The 22,040-nt window shown below is 36.5% G+C and overlaps 1 protein-coding gene across 1 annotated transcript in view; it reads left to right on the plus strand.

Moving 5' to 3' along the window:
• The window catches only part of Ttc27 (tetratricopeptide repeat domain 27), a 167,829-nt gene that overhangs the window by 50,544 nt on the left and 95,245 nt on the right, over positions 1-22,040 (plus strand). Inside the window, exon 10 of the mRNA XM_076833443.2 lies at positions 7,930-8,043. Within this exon, the coding sequence (XP_076689558.2) occupies positions 7,930-8,043 (114 nt within the window). The remainder of the gene's footprint in view (positions 1-7,929; positions 8,044-22,040) is intronic.

Below are 22,040 nucleotides of genomic sequence, written 5' to 3' on the forward strand. Positions count from 1 at the left end.
ATTTTAGAGGGAATGCCTTCAGTTTTTCTCCATTTAGAATGATGCTAGCCTGAGGCTTAGCATATATAGCTTTTACAATGTTGAGATAAGCTCCTGTTATCCCTAGTTTTTCTAGTGTTTTGAACATAAAGGGCTGCTGTACTTTGTCGAATGTTTTTTCTACGTTTATCGAGATGATCATATCTTCTTATTTTTAAGTCTATTGATGTGCTGAATAACGTTTATTGATTTCTGTATATTGAACCAGCCTTGCATCCCAGGGATGAATCCTACTTGATCATGGTGCACGATCTTTTTGATATGTTTTTGAATCCGATTTGCCAGAATTTTATTGAGGATTTTTGCATCTAAATTCATTAGGGATATTGGTCTGTAGTTTTCTTTCTTTGAGGTGTCTTTATCTGGTTTGGGAATCAGGGTGATATTGGCCTCATAGAATGAATTTGGAAGTTCTCCCTCTTTTTCTATCTCCTGAAATAGATTGTGGAGTATTGGTATTAGTTCTTCTTTAAAGTTCTTGTAAAACTCTGCTGTATATCCATCCGGTCCTGGGCTTTTCTTGGTTGGTAGTCTTTTGATGGCTTCTTCTATTTCCTCACTTGATATTGGTCTGTTTAGGTTGTTTATGTCTTCCTGACTCAATCTGGGTAGTTCATATGTCTTCAGGAATTTATCGATGCCTTCACTATCTTCTATTTTATTAGAGTATAGGGTTTCAAAATAATTTCTAATTATTTTCTGTATTTCTGAATTGTCTGTTGTGATGTTGCCTTTTTCATCCCGTAAGCTAGTAATTTGGGTTCTCTCTCTTCTTTTTGTTAGCGTGGTTAGTGGTCTATCAATCTTGTTTATTTTTTCAAAGAACCAACTTTTAGTTTTGTCAATTTTTTCGATTGTTTCTTTTGTTTCAATTTCATTGATTTCAGCTCTAATTTTAATTATTTCTTGCCTTCTACTGTATTTGCTTTTGATTTGTTCTTCTTTTTCTAAGGCTTCCAGGTGCAGTGTGAGGTCATTTATTTGTTGGCTTTTCCTTCTTTTAAGGAATGAACTCCATGAAATGAATTTTCCTCTTATAACTGCTTTCATAATGTCCCAGAGATTTCGATATGTTGTGTCTGAGTTTTCATTTACCTCTAAGAATTTTTTAATTTCCTCTTTGATTTCTTCTGTAACCCTTTGTTCATTCAGTAGCATATTGTTTAATCTCCATGTGATGTAGGATTTTTCCTTTCTCATTTTATAATTGATTTCCAATTTCATTCCATTATGATCAGATAAAATGCATGGTAGTATCTCAACTCCTTTGTAATTGCTAAGATTTGCCCTTTGACATAATATATGGTCTATTTTTGAGAAGGCTCCATGTGCTGCTGAGAAGAAAGTGTATCTGATTGATGTTGGGTGGTATATTGTGTATATATCAATTAAGTCTAAATTATTAATTGTATTATTGAGCTGTATGGTTTCTTTATTCAATTTTTGTTTGGAAGATCTGTCCAGTGATGAGAGAGGTGTGTTAAAATCTCCCATGATTATTGTGTTGTGGTCTATTTGACTCTTGAACTTGAGAAGAGTTTGTTTGATAAACGTAGCTGCACCATTGTGTGGGGCATATATATTAATGATCGTCAAGTCTTGTTGGTGTATGGTTCCCTTGAACAGTATGTAGTGTCCTTGTTTATCCCTTTTGATTAACTTTGGCTTGAAGTCTATTTTATTTGATACAAGTATGGACACCCCTGCTTACTTCCGGGGTCCATATGAGTGATATGATTTTTCCCAACCTTTCACCTTCAGTCCGTGTAAGTCTTTTCCTATCAGATGAGTCTCCTGTAGGCAGCATATTATTGGATTTTTTTTAATCCATTTTACTAGCCTATGTCTTTTGATTGGTGCATTTAAGCCATTAACATTTAGGGTTACTATTGAGATATGGTTTGTATATCCAGCCATATTTGATTATGTATGTTACTTAACATGATTTGTTTTTCCTCTATACTTAGTTTTTCCTTTACTGTACTACTTCCCGCTGTTGGTTTTCATTGTTGTTTTTCATTTCCTCTTCCTGTAATGATTTGCCAAGGATGTTTTGAAGAGCTGGTTTTCTAGCTGCAAATTCTTTTAACTTTTGTTTATCGTGGAAGATTTTTATTTCATGTTCAATCCTGAAGCTTATTTTCACTGGATACATGATTCTTGGTTGGAACTCTTTTTCTTTCAGCATTTGAAATATGTTGTTCCAGGATCTTCTAGCTTTCAGAGTCTGTGTTGAAAGATCAGCAGTTATCCTGATTGGTTTACCCCTAAATGTAATCTGCTTCCTCTGTCTTGTGGCTTTTAAGATTCTTTCCTTATTCTGTATGTTGGACATCTTCATTATTATGTGTCTTGGTGTGGATCTCTTATGATTTTGTACATTCGGTGTCCTGTAGACTTCTAGTATTTGGATTTCTTTTTCATTCTTTAAGTCTGTGAAGTTTTCTAGTATTATTTCATTGAATAGATTGCTCATTCCCTTGGTTTGGACCTCTATACCCTCTTGTATTCCAATAACTCTTAGGTTTGTTTCTTTATGTTATCTCATAATTGTTGGATGTTCTGCTCACGATTTCTTAACATTCTCACTGAGCTGTCTATGTTTTTTTCAAGTTGAAAAACTTTGTCTTCGTTGTCTGAAGTTCTATCTTCTAAGTGTTCTACTCTGCTGGTAATACTCTCATTTGAGTTTTTAATTTGGTTTATTGTTTCCTGCATTTCCAGGATTTCTGTTTGTTTGTTTTTTATATCCTCTATCTCCCTATAGAGTTGATCTTTTGCTTCTTGGATTTGTTTATGTAATTCATTGTCAAAGTGATTTTTCATTGTCTGAATTTGCTGTATAATGTCTTCGTTGAGACTCCAGATCATCTGAAGCATGTATATCCTGAACTCTTTGTCTGACATTCCATCAGCTGCAGATACTACCTCATCTAATGTTGAATTGACCTGTATTGTTTGTGGTCCTTTCTTTCCTTGTCTTTTCATACTGGTTATGATTCTTTGTAGCTTTGTGAAACTGTTGTATTAATGTTTTTCCCCTTATATATTTGTATTGTTCTTGTATAGCTCCAAAATCCCTCTTTTGCGGAGAAAGACAATGTTAGCAGTCCCCATTATCAACAGTACATTATCTAAGCACAAGTTTTCATTATTAATACATTTATAGTTAGATTCTAAGTCTATAGATATTTGTTTTAATTATTACTTAAGAATATATTCATTAGTTTCATAAAAGGCATACCATATCTGGTGGCATATAGAAAACTTAATTTCAGACAAAGGATGTTATACTTAGAGGGAAAGGAGTGAGGGTATGAGGTTAAACTAACTTAGCACCTTTGGAGAACTCTAACCAATAGACTGGTAATTTATGAAAGAATGTATAGACTCAACCTCCTATCTGTATTTAGATAGTTACCCTATGTATAGATAGCAAAAGTTAGGAGATTGAAAGTGGGATAGAGAGAATACGAATGAAAAAAAAAAAAAAGAAAAAAATACCAAGGAAGAAAAGAGAAATAAGAGAAGGAAAAGGAAAGTAAGATAGAAATAACGAAAAAAATTGGGGGAAAGGTGGGGTATATGCAATTCCTCTATATTACTTATATTCCTCTATATTACTTAGTAATTCGGTTGTTCATGCACCGTTCTTGGTTTCACATATGTTGAAGTTGTGGAAGAGAGAGAAGAAAAGAGAGAAAGAAAGAGAAAAAAAAGAAAAGTCTCTCAGAACACTATTTACCTTGCTTCCAGTAGGTGGCATTGTCTATTCCTAGCTTGAGCCTCTGTATTCAGGGTGGTGGGTATAGTCAGTGTGAAAGGAAATGAGCTTCCACCTGTATCTTCCCTACTCTAGTCTCTGAGGTAGAAACCAGGTGCCTATATAGTTGTTGTTTTGTGTTGATAGCTACAACCCCCCAAAGCCTGTGGGAAATATTTTGAGTTATCGCAGCTTAGGGTGGGGGAGTTGGAAACCGGGTACCTGGATCAGCCGCAAAACCGTGCTGGTAGCCACACCCCCTTTGGTGGGTTTTAAGGGTTGATGGGCTTCCTCGGACTAGCACACGGGGCGGGGCCAGACTTCCTCCTCTGGTCTTGCTTGGCGCCCACCGGGTGTCTTCCTCCTCCGGTCTGGCTTGGCGCGAGCAGGGCGTCTTCCTCCCTCCGTCTCTGGCCGTGCTGCTTATGGCGGCGCTGGAGAGGGGGCGCTGAGCTGTTGGGGTGAGTCCGACCTCAGGGTCTAATTAGGGGTAGCAGGAAGCCAGGTTAAGGGCGGATGAGGAGACGAAGACTAACAGGAGAGACTTCTGAGTCAAGGTGGGCATCTCTAGAGCTCCGAGTAGAGAAGATCTCACCCTGAGTTTCTACCCCAGGCTTTTCAATTCTTCCTTCGTCCAACCGTCTAGACTTCTTGTCAGGCCACACAGCCATAGCGAGGAGTTGAGGCCTGAGGGGCGCGCGTGGGGGTAGTGGTGGTAGTGGTGGTGGTGACTAAAGTGGAGGGAGGGAGCGAAAATCTAGAACAAAATTTAATAGGTACTTTTGTAATTTTTTATTTAAAAATCTTGTCTTAAAAAAAAAAAAAAAGCAAATAAGGCCTGCTTTTGATGGAAGTGTGAAAGGTGCATCTGGCAGTGTTGATAAATTAGCATCTCCAGAATCAGGTCTTGTTTTTTGAGGCAGCCAAAAGACCCAATAGATTGACCACTCTATTGTCTTTGCTTTCTATGTGAAAACTTGTGTAGCAGAGAAAAGAACTTAAAAAGTACTGTGATAGCGGAGCATCCAGCAGCTCAGGATTTGCCAGGCCAGCACGGGCTTGGTAACAGGGAAGAAATAAAGGTCTAAAACAATGGAACTTGCCTTCATGGAATTTTTAATTTAGCCCTGATTAGATTAATAAATAAATGTAATACCGAAACCAGACAGTTTGAACCTCAAATTGATAATAAATGTCCTAACTGTTAAGAAAAGAAGAAAATATTCAGGACTGAGCAGTCAAAGAAGGCTTTGTTCATAAGGGGAGGATTTGAGTTCAGACCTTGGAAGATAGATGGGGTTTGGATCAGGGCACCACAGGAACAAAGGCAAGGGATGGGCGAGTGTCAGCTCCACTAGAGTCCCTGAGCCAAATTGGAAGATGTGTGTAGGGCAGTAGTGAGATGGAGGGAAAAATAGGTTTGAGACAGATTTTAAATGGTTTATAGAGCAAGGATAGGAAATTTGGACTAGGGTTCTGCTGGGAGTAGTTAATAACTTTAATTTGGAATTTTTAACTTATTGTCGTTTGGAACTGATTTAAAATGAGAGCTATTTTAAATAGATTACATAGAAAGGGGAATATGTTTACTTTTTATAGTATTTCTTTGTTCCTTGCTTTGTAAGGTCAGCCTGACCTGGGTGGGCATCATCCGTTTTGGCTTTGGTATTGCCAGACAATTATACACCCACAAGGAGGGCTCTGAGCTGGCTTTGATTTTCATATGGAAAAAGAACTTATCTGAAAGCTCCTTCATGTTTAAAGGAGTAGACTGATTGTCGTATAAAGGAATCCTAGTGACCTCTGCAAGAAGATTATTTGAAACCTACCATGATAAGAAAGAAAAGGAAATTTATTTTTAGTAGAAACAATACTGCAGATCCTCTTTGATGGTGTTACAAAATTTTCTTGCTACTTTTCTGGGCCTGAGGGGAATGCTGCAATTAGTGGAAAATTGTTAGCTGATAAAATGTGTGTGTGTGTGTGTGTGTGTTAGTGCCCTTGCGGGGGCTCTGAGAAAATCATGAAAATTTACTTTGTTACTGGTGGGTATGTTATATAGTTTATATAGTTTATATATATATAAAATGTTTCCATATTCATGCATGTATATAATATAATTGCTGCATTTCAATCTCTAGCACTCCCACTCATCTTCCTTGCTTCCCTCCCTCTGATTCCCTTCCTTTTATCCTACTGGTCTTCCTTTTATTTATTTGCTGACTTTTTTTTTTTTTATACCAAGGATTGAACCCAGATAGTCTTAACCACTGAGCCACATCCCCAGGCTTTTTTTGTATTTTACTTAGAGGTAGGGTCTCACTGAGTTGCTTAGAGCCTTGCCATTGATGAGGCTGGCTTTGAACTTGTGGTCCTCCTGCCTCAGCCTCCCTAGCCCATGGGATTATAAGGGTGTGCCACTGAGCTAGAACAAAAGTTTTGTAGCTAAAAGTAACCTTAGAAGCCATCAGGTCAAATCCCATCATCATATAGTTGAAAACAAAAATGAGGTTCAAAAATGGAGAACACCTTTCCCAAGGAAACTAAGAAAGAGAAAATTCCATTCTCTGTACCCCCTTCTTTTACATCCCCAGCCTGAAGTTGGTCATATCTTTTTTTTTCATATTTATTTTTTAGTTTTAGATGGACACAACATCTTTATTTTTTGTGGTGTTGAGAATCGAACCCAGCGCCTCGCACATGCTAGATGAGTGTGCTACCGCTTGAGCCACATCCCCAGTCCAGTTGTCATATCTTAATTTGACTATTTAAATTATCATAATTTCATTCAGAAAAAGTTATAAAATGATATAAAGATGTTCTGGCTCTCAGGAGACCAAGCGTAGGTACCAGTTTTCACCATTACCAAAGTTGTGATACTGAACAGTTACTTTCATATGTTGGAGCTTCATTTCCCTCTTAATTTTAAGGGGGATTATTCTAGATTAGGGGTTAACAATTCAAATGCCTGGAGGGGCCATGCAGTCAGTACAAATAAGTGAAGAGAGCTGGGCAGAGTACAGTAAAGAGTTGTAGTGACTTTGATATAGTTTATGCTATGTTGAAAGGCTTATTGCTAACCTTTAATGAATGAATTTGACTAAAGACAAACACTTGTGTTGTTTTAGCCTAATAATTCTTCAGGTTGTTTACACTTAAGAATTACCTGGGGAGCCAGGTGTGGTGTGCATGCCTATAATCCCAGTCACTTGGAAGGCTAAAGTGGGAGGATGGAGAGTTCCAGGCCAGCCTCAGCAACATAGCAAGGCCCTGAGCAACTTAGCAATACCCTGCTTCAAAATAAAAAAAGAAGGGCTGGGGATGTAGCTCAGTGGTAAAGTGCCCTGGGTTCAGTCCCCAGTACATCTCCCCACCCCCAAAATGACCTAGGGAATTTTATTTAAAAAAACAAAAAACAAAAAAACACTGATGCTTAGAGCCTGCTTTCAGATCTGATTTACTTAAAAAAAAAAAAAAAAAAAAAAAAAAAGCCAGATGATTTCCAGATGCTTTTTAATGGGCAGCTAGGTTTTGAATGATTAATTGGACTTTAACTAGTTTGCTTTTCATACCCGGTTTTTGGAAACAAGGAAATATTTGTTTAGAAACAGACAACAAGAAAATGAAAGTGATTGTTGGGAGTGTCTACCCAGGTAAAACATTGGATTCTAAGTCACCTTCAAAGAGAGCTTAAATTGTGTTCATTATGCCAAGTTGTCCTTGTTTATCACAGTTTGTTTCACCCAAACCATGCACTTTATTTCTCACTACTTGTCATATTTAGTGGTTTCTGCCATGCCCTCTGAATTGGTGGCCCTTACAGCTTTTCTCTGGGGTTAAGTTTCATTATGTGCATATTTAAAGTTTTGTATAGGCCAGTCTTGTTTAAGATGCCTCTTCTAAGAAAGCATTTCAATTAATATAGGATCTTAATGCCAGAAAGCATTTTGATATGTTTTAGCATGATTTTCTTTAATGTAAATTGAAAAAAAGGAGAGCCCTTTGCCTGTGTTTGCTTAGATTGTCAAATCTTCATTTGGCTATATTCTGATATTTTTGCAAGAGTTAAATTTCGCCTACTCACAATATGATCTCTAGCTTATCCTTCTTTCTTCCTCTTCTATCAGTGTTTGCTTTCACAACCGAAGTTCTGGGCCATTCAGACATCAGCCTTGATCCTCCGGACGAAACTTGAGAGAGGAAGTACGAGGCGAGTGGAGCGGGCAATGAGGCAGACACAGGTAAGGATGGATGTGTCAGTTTTGGATTTCTTCCACCTCTCTTGCTAGAAGTAAGCATGCATGTATGTGATGAGTAGAAGAGTGAGATGGCTTATGATTTATTCAAACACTTGGCTATTTATTTGTGACAGTGTAGGTTCTAAAATGTGACTTCTTGGCTCCAGAGCTCAACTCTGTCACTTTGTAGCTCTGGCAGTTAACCTCTGTAAGCCTTGTTTTCATTTTCTGTAAGAGTAATAATAATTGTACTTATAGGCTTATAGTGAACTTTAAGAGAGATGATATAAGAGTTAATCTATAATCAATATGTGGTCCCAAAAGTACAGGTTGTTTAATGAAATAAAATTCACCCTAATACAATATTCACTGGTGGTAAACTAGACACATGTAAAAATAATCTACATTCAGGCATCATTTTCCCCTTAATACTAAAGTTTATTTCTGTCCATTTCTTTCACACATTATCTGATAGACTACTCATGTTATAGATTTATTACAAAGAAAAAAATAGAATATCTCATTGTATCCTGTGATACAAAATACCTGAGAGTAGATAATATATAGAGAACAGAAATTTATTTTCTCACAGTTCTGTGAGCTGAGAAGTTCTAGATCAAGGCACTGTAGGCTCATGGCCTGGTGAAGACCTGTTTTTCATAGATGGTGATATGTGTCTGTCCTTACACAGCAGAAGAAGTGAGGACAGCAAGCCCATTCTCCCAACCCCCTTTTTTATAATCCCTGCATTTTTTTTAATGGTACAATATAATTATGCATAATACTAGAATTCATTGTGACATATTTGTGTATGCACAAACCTTCATGACTTAATCACTTTCTAAAATCCCCACTGCTTAATACTTTGACATTGGCCATTAATTTTTTTTTTTTTTTTTTTTTTTGGTGGTGGTGCTGGGGAATTGAACCCAGGGCCTTTGTGCATGTGAGGCAAGCACTCTACCAAGTGAGCCATATCCCCAGCCCTGGCCATTAAGTTTCAACATAAGAATGATAGCACCCAATAAAAATGATATTATTAAAAATTTATTTTTATTTTGATATAGTTTTAAACCTATGTGAAAGTTGTAAGAACATTACAAAGACATGCTCTTTAACTTTCACCATGAGATCCCTTTCAAGTTTTATCAATGTCCTAATAATGTTCGTCACAACAAAAGGATCTAGGCATTGCATCTAGCTTGCATCCCCTTTCCTCTTCTTCAGTCTGGAACAGTTCCCTGGTCCTTTCTTAAAGATTATTGTCTAGTTACTTTGGAGACTCAGTTTGAGTTTATCTGATGTGCCCTCATGATTTGACTCAGGTTTTGCAGATTTGACAGTAATATTACAGAAATGTACTCTTCTCCTTTATGTGGCACATGATGTCTCCTGTCACTGGTGATGTTATTTGGTCACTTGAATAAGCTGAAGTTTGTGAGATTTTTCCCAACATTCATTACTCTTTTCTCATTGTAATTAATTAATATTTGGGGGGAGTTACTGAGCTACAATTCTATTTGTTATGCAACTTTCACCCACTAGTTTTAGCATTATGGAAGTTTCCTGCCTACAGAAGTTATTACCATAATAGTTGCCAGGTGATAATTTTCTAACTATTTAATGATGTCTTAACTGGTATTCTACTGTTGGGAAGAGTGTTCTTAATTATTTCATCATATACTTATTTATTTGATTGTAGTACTTTATTTTATTCTAGGGTATATAATCTTATACTGCCTTTAGTTATTTATCTTATTTAAAATTTTTGTTTTACTTATTAATTTTTAATTTAATTTTTTATTTGTTTTAATTAGTTATACACAAAAGTATAATACATTTATGCACTTTGATATATCATACATAGATGGGATATATAATTTCTCATTTTTCTGAGTATACATGTTGTAGAATGATATTTGTTATGCATAAAGTAATAATGTTTGTTTCGTTCTACTATCCTTCCTATACCCACATCCCCTCCCCTCCCTTCACTTTCCCTCTACCTAATCTAAGGTAATTCTATTTTTCACTAGTGGCCCCCCCCCCATTGTGAATTAGCATCTGCATATAAGAGAAAATATTCAAGCCTTTGTTTTTTGGAGATTGACTTATTTTGCTTAGCATGATATTGCCCAATTCCATCTATTTACTGGAAAATGCCACAATTTCATTTTTCTTTAAAGCAGAATAATATTCCATTGAATATATATATTCTTTATCCATTTATCTATTGAAGGATACTTAGGTTGGTTTCATAGTTTAGCTATTGTGAATTGAGCTGCTATAAGTATTGACATGGCTGCATTACTGTAATATGCTAATTTTAAGTCCTTTGGGTATAAACCTAGGAGTGGGATAGCTGGGTCAAATGGTGATTCCATTCCAAGTTTTCTGAGGAATCTCCATACTGCTTTCCATAGTGGTTGTACCAATGTGCAGTCCCACTAACAATGTATGAGTGTACCTTTTCCCCCACATCCTCACCAACATTTATTGTTGCTTGTATTCTTGTTTTTTTTTTTTTTAAGATAGATAGATAGAGAGAGAGAGAGAGAGAGAGAGAGAGAGAATTTTTTTAATATTTATTTTTTAGTTTTTGGCGGACACAACATCTTTGTATGTGGTGCTAAGGATCGAACCCGGGCCGCACGCATGCCTGGCGAGCACGCTACCACTTGAGCCACATCCCCAGCCCTTGTATTCTTGTTGATTGCCATTCTAACTGGAGTGAGATGAAATCTTATTTGATTTGCATTTCCATAATTGCTAGAGATATTGAACACTTTTTCATATATTTGTTGATCGATTGTATTTCTTCTATGAAGTGTCTGTTCAGCCCCTTAGCCCATTTATTGATTGGGTTATCAATAAACGTAATTGATCATATTAATAGACTTAAAAACAAGAATAATGATCATCTCAATCGATACAGAAAAGCATTTGACAAAATACTGCATACCTTCATGTTCAAAACACTAGAAAAAACAGGGATAGTAGAAACATCTCAATGTTGTAAAAGCTGTGTTAAACCCAAAGCCAACATCATTCTAAATGGAGAAAAATTGAAACCATTTCCTCTAAAAACTGTAGCAAGACAAGGATGTCCACTTCTATTGAACATCATCCTTGAAACTCTAGCCAGAGCAATAAGACAGAAGAAAGAAATTAAAGGGATACATATAGGTGAAGAAGAACTCAACTATCACTATTTGCTGATGACATGATTCTATATCTAGAAAATCAAAAAAATTCCACCAGAAAACATCTAGAACTAATAAATCAACTTAGCAAAGTAGCAGTATATAAAATCAACACCCATAAATCAAACACATTCCTGTCCATCAGCTATGAATCCACTGAAAGAGAAATTAGGAAAACTGCATCAAAACAAACAAATAAACAAACAAAAACCTGGGAATCAAATCTAACAAAAGAAGTGAAAGAATTCTACAATGAAAACTATAGAACACTAAAAAAAGAAATTGAAGAAAATCTTAGAAGATGGAAAGTTCTCCCATGTTCCTGGATAGGCAGAATTAAAATTTTTTTTTCATTGGTTGTTCAAAACATTACAAAGCTCATTACAAAGCTCATCTTTCATACATTTGATTCAAATGAGTTATGAACTCCCATTTTTACCCCAAATGCAAATTGCAGAATCACATCAGTTACACATTCACATTTTTACATAATGCCATATTAGTGATTGTTGTATTCTGCTGCCTTTCCTATCCCCTAGTATCCCCCCTCCCCTCCCCTCCCATCTTCCCTCTCTACCTCATCTGCTGCTGTTCATTTCTCTCCCTTGTTTTTTTCCCCCTTTCCCCTCACAATCTCTTATATGTGATTTTGTATAACATTGAGGGTTTCCTTCTGTTTCCATGCAATTTCTCTTCTCTCTTCTTTTCCCTCCCACCACTCCTCTCTGTTTAATGTTAATCTTTTCCTCATGCTCTTCCTCCCTGCTCAGTTCTTAGTTGCTCTCCTTAAATCAAAGAAGACATTTGGCATTTGTTTTTTAAGGATTGGCTAGCTTCACTTAGCAAAATCTGTTCTAATGCCATCCATATCCCTGCAAGTTCCATGATTTTGTCATTTTTTAGTGCTGAGTAATACTCCATTGTGTATAAATGCCACATTTTTTTTATCCATTCATCTATTGAAGGGCGTCTAGGTTGGTTCCACAGTCTAGCTATTGTGAATTGTGCTGCTATGAACATCGATGTGGCAGTATCCCTATAGTACGCTCTTTTAAGGTCATCAGGGAATAGTCCGAGAAGGGCGATAGCTGGGTCAAATGGTGGTTCCATTCCCAGCTTTCCCAGGAATCTCCATACTGCTTTCCAAATTGGCCGCACCAATTTGCAGTCCCACCAGCAATGTACAAGTGTACCCTTTTCTCCACATCCTCGCCAGCACTTATTGTTGTTTGACTTCCTAATGGCTGCCAATCTTACTGGAGTGAGATAGTATCTTAGGGTGGTTTTGATTTGCATTTCTCTGACTGCTAGAGATGGTGAGCATTTTTTCATGTACTTATTGATTGATTGTATGTCTTCCTCTGAGAAGTGTCTGTTCAGGTCCTTGGCCCATTTGTTGATTGGGTTATTTGTTATCTTATTGTTTAATTTTTTGAGTTCTTTGTATATTCTGGAAATTAGGGCTCTATCTGAAGTGTGAGAGGTAAAAGTTTGTTCCCAGGATGTAGGCTCCCTATTTACTTCTCTTATTGTTTCTCTTGCTGAGAAAAAACTTTTTAGTTTAAGTAAGTCCCATTTGTTGATTCTTGTTATTAACTCTTGTGCTATGGGCGTCCTATTAAGGAATTTGGAGCCCGACCCCACAATATGTAGATCGCCTGACTCTGTCAGGCACAGAGTCTCTGATTTGATATCAAGCTCTTTGATCCATTTTGAGTTAACTTTTGTGCATGGCTAGAGAAAGGAGTTCAGCTTCATTTTGTTGCATATGGATTTCCAGTTTTTTCAGCACCATTTGTTGAAGATGCTATCCTTCCTCCATTGCATGCTTTTAGCCCCTTTATCAAATATAAGAAAGTTGTAATTTTGTGGATTGGTCTCTGTGTCCTCTATTCTGTACCATTGGTCCACTGCCTGTTTTGGTACCAGTACCAAGCTGTTTTTGTAACTATTGCTCTGTAGTACAGTTTGAAATCTGGTATCGCTATACCTCCAGATTCACACTTCCTGCTTAGAATTGCTTTTGCTATTCTGGGTCTTTTGTTTCTCCATATGAATTTCATGATTGTTTTATCTGTTTCTATAAGAAATGCCGTTGGGATTTTGATTGGCATTGCATTGAACCTGTAGAGAACTAGCCTCCCCGTCATGGTAGCTGCGGGTGGGCGGTCGCGCCACGTCGCGTGTACAGCGGCTGGCGGGTTTGGACCTCTTTGCCTTGTGGCAGGGATTCACTCGTCTGGGGCAAACTGTCACCTCCAAAAATCCTAGTAACTCCCGGCCAGTCTCTCTTCAGTGGAATTTTGCTAGGAGATTCTCAGCAGGTAGAATCTAAGCGTATCTATGCGTCTCTCTGACCCCATCACTGAGGGGGGTACTGAAAGCACTGCCTCTCCGCCCGCCGCCATGTTGGATCTCCAGAATTAATATTGTCAAAATGGCCATCCTACCAAAAAGCATTATACAGGTTTAATGCAATTCCTATTAAAATCCTAATGAGAGTCTTCGTAGATATAGAAAAAAAATTATGAAATTTATTTGGAAAAATAAGAGACCCAGAATAGCCAAAGCAATCCTTAGCAAGAAGAGTAAAAGCAGGAGGCATCACAGTACCAGACCTTAAACTATACCATGGAGCTATAGTAATAAAAATAGCATTGTATTGGCACCAAAATAGATTTGTAGACCAATGGTGCAGAATAGAGGACACAGAGACAAACCTATATAAATATGGTTCTCTCATACTACACAAAGGTGCCAAAAACATTCACTGGAGAAAAGAGCCTGTTCAACAAATGGTGCTCACAAAACTGGAGATCCATATATAGCAAAATGAAATTAAACCGCTCTCACCCTGCACAAAGATCAACTCAAAGTGGACCAAAGACTTAGACACTAGAACAGAGATACTGTGCCTGATAGAAGAAAAGGAGGTCTGCATCTTCACCACGTTGTCCTAGCATCTGACTTCCTTTATAAGACCCCTAAAGTGCAAGAAGTAAAATCAAGAATCAATAAATAAGATGGATTCAGATTAAAAAGCTGCTTCTCAGCAAAGGAAACAAAATGTGAGGATAAAGCCTACAGATTGGGAAAATTTTTTTACCACATGTACCTCCAAGAAAGCATTAATCTCTAGGATATATAAAGAACTCAAAAAACTTTTATATATATATTTTATGATTTAATTATTTTATTGTACCCTTTATACTCACTATGAAAGTGTGTATGTATATGTGAGGAGGCATATTCTTTTTTATTATTGATTTTATTTTTTTAAATACACGACAGCAGAATGATTACAATTCTTATTACAAAAAAATGATGGGTACTCCTCAAAAAAAAAATAATAGGATGTGGATGGAGGTGATGAGTACCACTTCTGGGTCTTTCTCTTAACATGGAATGTGTGTGCTCACCTGACACTTTGTCCCTTCCCTTTTTCCCTTGGAGATCAGGAGAACTGGGGCTGCCCATCTATAGTCAGAGATATTTTGAAGCTGGCAGAGCCTCTTTACCATTTCTGAAGCACTTACTATTGGATTCATAAATAAGAACAAATTTTGTCTTGCTTAGGCTTTTTTTTAATTAGAAATTTTTTACTAATTAAAAAATTAGTAAATTTGTTTGCTTCTATCCTTCATTTGTTTAGTGAGGGATTATTTTTTTTTTACTAGTGCATTATAGTTGTACATGGTGATGGGATTTGTTGTTACATGTTATGTTTATGTATTTTTAAATTTCTTTGTTATAGTAACAGCCTGTATCTGAATTAATATTTTCTTATTCCAAAGTTTTGAAAAAAAATGAATAACATTTTCTTTACTTTTAAGATTAAAAATAGTATCTTATGGATACCTCACTAAATTTAGCACACTCAGGCTGTTGGAAATACAAAGATTATTTCTTAGGTTTTGTATATTTCATAGCTCTGTCCACCGAGGGGGTCTAGAGGTATTTGCATCTCAGTAGCATTAACAAGTATGTCTAGAGTCAGGTCTTGATTTCTAACTATCGTTTCTCATTAATTGGAACCAGAGCTCCATGGATAGTTCTAAAAAAGAGAGAGAAAAGGGAAGAAGGAGAGCAAACAAGCTTATCCAAAGGTCAACAGAAGCTAAATGAAAGGAAACCTAATGGTCAAAGCTAGAACAATTTCAGCAACAAAATAAATAACATAGTATTTGAGTTTAACTTGGGAGTGTAAAATAAATGTTTGTGAGTTGATACTGGTATAAATCGATTGAATAAATGAGGGAGAAGAGGCACATTTTCCATACAGAAGAATTCCAAGTAATTCATGTGGAGATGTCCCCTTTAGGAGTAGACTATAATACCCTCCCGCCTCCTTGAATGTGAGCTGGCCTCAGTGGCTCACTTCCAAAGTGGAGATTAAGGAAAGGGAAAGGTGGTAATTTTGATGGTAGAGAAAACTGGCACTCGGAACAAGTGGATCAAGGTTTAACATTGCTGATGATGTCTGTGGACACCATCTACCTCCTGATGGGGTACAGTAAGAAGATTGCCTCACCTCAGGAGCATTCTTCCCCTAAACCCACAACCTCAGTCTGATTATGAGAAAACATTGGGAATTTAATTGAGAGACATTCCACCAAAAAAAATGACAGGTACTCTTCAAAACTGTGGAGGTCATTTGAAATGAGGACCGAAAAGCTGCCACAGACCAGAAACACTAGGGAGATCTGTTGATTAAAGGCAGTGGATCCCAAGATAGAAAAAAAAGACACTTGTGGAAAAAACTGATGAGATCCAGATAAAACCTGATTAAGAGTAACACCAATGTTAATTTCTTAGTTTTAAAAAATATAACATAATTAGGTACTAGATTAATAGTAGGAGAAATTAGGCGAACAGCTATAGGAATTCTCTGTCTTTTCCAAATTTCTGTAAATAGATTTATTCAGAAATTATAAATTGATCTTAAAAAAATGGAAAGCAAGCAAACAAATTTATAGTTGGAGAGAAAAGTTGCTCCTGCCCATCATCTAAATAGTAAAGACAGGATCCAGTGCATCTTCTGTCTCGGATGTTTGTTTTTCTTTTCTTTTGCAGGGTGCTTGGGGATTGAACCCAAAGATGTTGTACCATTGAGCTACATCCTCAGCCTTTTTATTTTTTATTTCAAGACAGGATCTTGCTAAATTAATGAGGCTGGCCTCATTAGCAGTTCTTCTACCTCAGCTTCCCAAGTTGCTGGGTTTACAGGTGTGTGCCACCAAGCCTGGCCCAGGTGTCCCTCACACCCCAGATGTTTCTTATTTCGAGTCTTGAGTTAGATTTTTAATTCAGAACACTGTGAATAATGAGATCTAAAACAATACTGGATGAAATATGTTCAGATTTACTAGATAATCATGTTCAGCAGAAGGCAGTACTGTCAATTCTGTCAGGTGGTAGGAAAGAAGATCAGATGATTTAGAAAGGTAACATGTAGGGAATAGAGAGCCCTTCTGCTAGTTCATTCACGTCCATTTGGTTCATGTTGGAGAGCAGCTTGGGATAAGGTGGGAAAGGCTGGTTCCTTCCTTTCTGAGGTCAACTTTATATAATGCAAAAGAATTTGGATTTTCTCTTCTTAGTAAAAGAAACTATGGGCAACATGATAAAAGTCATAATTTTGAAGATAGTCTTAACTATCATACTGCAGTATGTACTGGTGAGAGTAGAAGCAGAGAGCCACTCTACTGGGAGAGGATGCAGTGTAGATAAAAGACAAATTTAATGGATTTTTAAAAACATTTTAAAAAAATTTTTTTAGTTTTAGGTGAAATATCTTTATTTTGTTTCTATGTGGTGCTGAGAATTGAACCCAGTGCCTCACGCATGCTAGGCAAGCGCACTACCACTTGAGCCACATCCCCAGCCCCTTAATGGATGTTTTAATTGGCTTATTGTTTTAATTTAGAAAGATCACTGAAGTTGAAGTTGAAATTAAAGGTATTAAAACTCAAAATCCTTTTCTTATGGCTGGTTACATTTAAATGTTTTAAAAAAGCATTTATTTTTCAAAGATGGATTGAAATCAGGAAGCTGAACAACTTGATCACTTATTGAAGAAAATCTTTTAACCTTTTTTTGGTCAAAATTTTTGCCTATTTTTTTTTTTTTTTTTTTTTTTGTAGAGGATGCTGGGGATTGAACTTGGGCACACAACCATTGAGCCACATCCTTAACCCTATTTTGTATTTTATTTAGAGACAGACAGGGTCTCACTATGTTGCTTAGCGCCTCGCTTTTGCTGAGACTGGCTTTGAACTCTTGATCTTCCTGCCTCAGCCTCCGGAACCCATGGGATTACAGGCATGTGCCATCACGCCCAGCTTGCCTGCCTATTGGTGCAAATAGTACTAGAATACATTCACCTATTAATGAAGTACATATTGACCTAAAAATGATTTGCTTTGTATTCATCTCTTCCATTAACTTTGTCATGTAAAATAACCAGGTCTTCATTCAGTTTTATTTTGCTGTGGTGAATTAAACAAAAAAGTTTAAAAATAAATATTTTATGTATTTATAAGTATATATTTTCAGTTTGAAAGCTGTATTATATGAATTATGAAGTATATTTTTCATATCAAATTACAAGAATGTGCTTTGAGTGGGGAGCATGGATTTCAAAGGATCGAATCCCCATATACTCGCATTTTGCCCTGTCCTTGGCTGTATTACTTGTGATCTCCTCAACTTGTCACCTACCTGCTGCATTATCAAGGGAGTAGAATAGCTCTGTAGGACGGAATTAGGGAGTCATTATTTCTGCCTCTGCAGGGTGGAACCTCAGAAAAATTGTTTTCACTTCCCTCAATCCATAAATTTTGGAAATTGGCCAAATGTGACAGGATGAATGAAAAATTTATTTTTCTGTCGTTGTTGGACCACTTAGCTCATAATCTTTCTTTTGCCAATTCCTCTGATTCAGATTTTGATGTGTTTGTTGAAGTTACAACATCCCTGAAGAATAGGGGAAATTATTTAAAATTACACACACACACACACACAAAATAATTTTTAAAAAATTCTCTTTTGGGGCCGGGGTTGTGGTAGAGTGCCTGTCTAGCATGCATGAGGCACTGGGTTTGATCCACAGCACCACATAAAAATAGAACAAAATAAAGACATTGTGTTCATCTATAACTAAAAAAAAAATTAAATAAATAAAATTAAAAAATTAAAAAAAATCTCCTTTTAAGTTTCCGTGAAAATCTGGTGCTTTCCAACCCTGTGTCACTGATAAAATGATAAACTGTTAAAACTGAAAATGATAAACTGTTAAAACTGCGGGAAACAGAAAAGCTAGAAGGGCCCTTAATCTTGTCCTGTTCAATGTGAAAAAAAAAAAAAAATGCAGATGTGGTGAAATCAGATGACTTGCCCAAATTTTTCTGGCCAGTTAATCACAGTTTGGAGTATAATTTACAGTTATAGGCAATTAGTTACATTGAAGGGTCCAATAGCAGGTCCTAAAACACAGCAAATTTGGAAGGTATTTCTAAGTGAGGTATACTAAACTTACACACCTATTGGTAATTAAATGAAGACTATCAAATCTACAGAGGCCACCTGTGGTTGAGCATGCCTATAATCCCAGCTATTCAGGAGGTGGAGACAGAAGGATTGCCGCAGTCTCTGGCTGGGCACAAATCACGAGTCTCTACACAGCTTGTAGATTCAAACAGCAATTCTTTATTCCCGAACTCACACCGGCCGTCTACAAACACGTTCTGGGGGAATCCACGTTCTCTGCCCAAATCCACACTCTGCCCAAATTCACTACTCCTGGCCTTCTGTCTCCCAAAATATACTGTCTGACCCTAAGAACTCAAGAGGAAACCAGGCAGCAGGATACGCCCTATTCTAAAGGGGGAACACCCTAATCTCCTATTATGCTAAACTGCCCTTGTCCTTGAGCAAGGTCACCTTACATGCAATGTCCTGCAAAATGTCCTATTTCCATGAGTCCTTCCACTAAAGAAACATGGGGGTACGCTGGCAAGGAAATTGTCATACCTACTTGGCTGATGGCTCCCAGCAAAGGATGGCCAACTTGAGGCCAGTCTGGGCAACTTAGTGAAACGCTTTCACAATAAAATGAAAAGGAGTGGAGATGTAACTCAGCGGTAGAACTTTCCTAGCATGCTTCAGGCCTTGGGTTCAATCCTAAGTACCACATCCTACCCCACTAAAAATCCACAGAGGAAAAAGTTGAGGAGGACCATCTACTGAAAAACACCCATCTTATGAAATTTTTCTAGTCTGGAGTTCTTTAATGTAATCATGTTCAAGGCTATGATTATGTTAGTGATAATGAAGAAAATAGTGATTATGGAAACCCTGTTTATTATACTAGCTATGATTCAGAAGCTGCATGAGTTAAAGTGAAATTTTATATATATATATATATATATATAAAATTTATATATATATATAAATATATATATAAAACATATATGTGTGTGTGTTAAAGTGAAATTTTTAATATATATATAAAATTTCCACTTTAACACACACACACACACACACACACACACACACACACATATTTTACCCCCAGTGATTGAACCCAGAGCCTTGTACATACTAGGCAAATGCTTTACCACTCAGTCATATCTGCAGCCCCTTTTTAAATTTTGAGACGGGGTCTAGCTAAATTGCCCATGCTAACTTGATCTTGTGATTCTTGAGTTTCAAGTAGGTGGGATTTTAGGTACATAATACCATGCCTGGCAAAATTATATTCTTCAGTAATCATTTATAATCTTTTTCCCCTCCCCTGGTGGAGTATAAGATAGTTTGTCTGTTAACATTCAGCTTTCCCTTTCTCATCTGAACCATCTGTATGATCAACATTTTCTTTATCATAGAATCACATCTTTTTCTTCTTTCTTTTACTATGGTGAAAATGGTATATTATAAATGTAATCTAAACGTGAAGCAAATTAATTGAAACCACATCAATTCAAAAAATACCATCTTATTTACATCTAAACCAAAAAAAATTGTGCAAACCAAATTTGTCATTGTCATAGCTTTAACTTAGTGTTAGGTAAAAACACAGTTCACTCTTTGAGGGTTAATGTTATAATTATTTTATGTTTGTTATTAAAATAATCTGACTAGCTGAGAGGAATGGCATATGCTTGTAATCACAGTGACTCAGGAGGCTGAGGCAGGAGGATTGCATGTTTGAGGTCAGCTTGGGCAACTTAGCGAGACCTTTGTCAATATCAAAATAAAAAAGACTGGAATGTAGATCAGTTGTAAAGCATCCCTGGGTTTAATCACCAGTACCACACACAAAATAATGTGACTAATGATCTTTAATTAGCAAGTGCTCTCTTTAACCTGCTTATTTAAATGGTGAAGGTCTGCTTCTGCCCAAATAATCATGCCTCTGAAAATGATTGTCCAGCAGGAATGTTTTTCTTTCCTGCTTGAATTTCTGGAAGGTTGTTGCATTGAATTGGGAATTTGAAATTATAGCAGTTTTCTGTCACTAGAAACTGTTCATGGTGCAATTTAACTGTCTTGAATGTTTTTTTTTTTCTTTTTATGCACATGTGTTCTTGATACTGTAGTGCACACATTCATGGAGGAATAGGGTTTTTTTACTGTGGCTGATTGTGAAGGGAAGACCTGGAACATCATAATTGTGATATTCTCCATAGTAATGTTTTGGAGATTATTGCTGCTGTGTGGGCCAAAATGTTTCTCTTTAAAGTTGGTAGTCCTTTTTTGGCTTGGCTGTTTAATTTCTAGTAATGATTAAGGGCACATCATTACAGAACCCTTGATTGGGGGAAAATTGGTTACAGTGATAGACTGTTGGGATTTGTACACTGACCCTTGGACTTATGTTTGAATAATTTGAGAAAGAGGTTCTTGAAGGTTTTTAAAAAAAAGTATGGATGGAATTACCACACTCTGCAGTCATTACTTGAAACACCTGGACCAAAGCCCATGCATAGTGGAGGCAAAGTGTGCTTTGTTTTTTTAAATCACGTCACCATTCTTAATTATTTTCAATTATAGAAATAGTACTTGTTCATTATTAAAAAAAATTAAAAACTGAAGTATTTTTCCCTGTTTACCTTCCAGTCTTAACAATTTGTTATCTTTTAGACCTCTTTCTATGCATAAACAAACATAAATATGCTTTAACATAAATGGGGTCATATAATCCATATTGCTTTATATCTTTTTTCCTCAAGGTAACAGCTTGGTCAACTCTGCATGCTAATACCTGTGGACATAGCTCATTCCTTCCAATAGCTGTATGTCCTCTGTTAAATAGAGGTGCGATAATTCATTTAACCAATCACCTATTTTTGAAGGTACCCTTTATTAATATATTTTGATTTTCAAACTGCATATTAAAACTTTTAGTACTGCACATAATAAAAAGATTTACTTCGCTCAGAAGGATTTTAAATGAAAGATATAAATTCTTTTCTAATTTCTAGTTCATTTTTAGCAGTTTCTCTTTTTTTGTTATTACCCTAGTGGTTTCCATTGTAACTTTAAATGTTTATACTTCCATTGGATGTCTTTAGATATTTTTCCATTTCTTTATTTATCAACTTCAGAAAGAATCTGCTGCCCCCCCACTGTGAATGATGAAGCCATCAGTGCACCTCTCAACCTCTCTTCCATGTTCATTTATTTTTTCAGGTGTCAGGGATTACTACTCTTCTTTTTGTTGTGTAATTTTTGTCATCTGTGTTTGGTCTATATGTTGACTTTTAAAACTTTAATCCTTCTTAGCAGTATTATAAT

This window comes from Callospermophilus lateralis, chromosome 14 (assembly GCF_048772815.1).
Source record: "Callospermophilus lateralis isolate mCalLat2 chromosome 14, mCalLat2.hap1, whole genome shotgun sequence".
NCBI lineage: Eukaryota > Metazoa > Chordata > Mammalia > Rodentia > Sciuridae > Callospermophilus > Callospermophilus lateralis.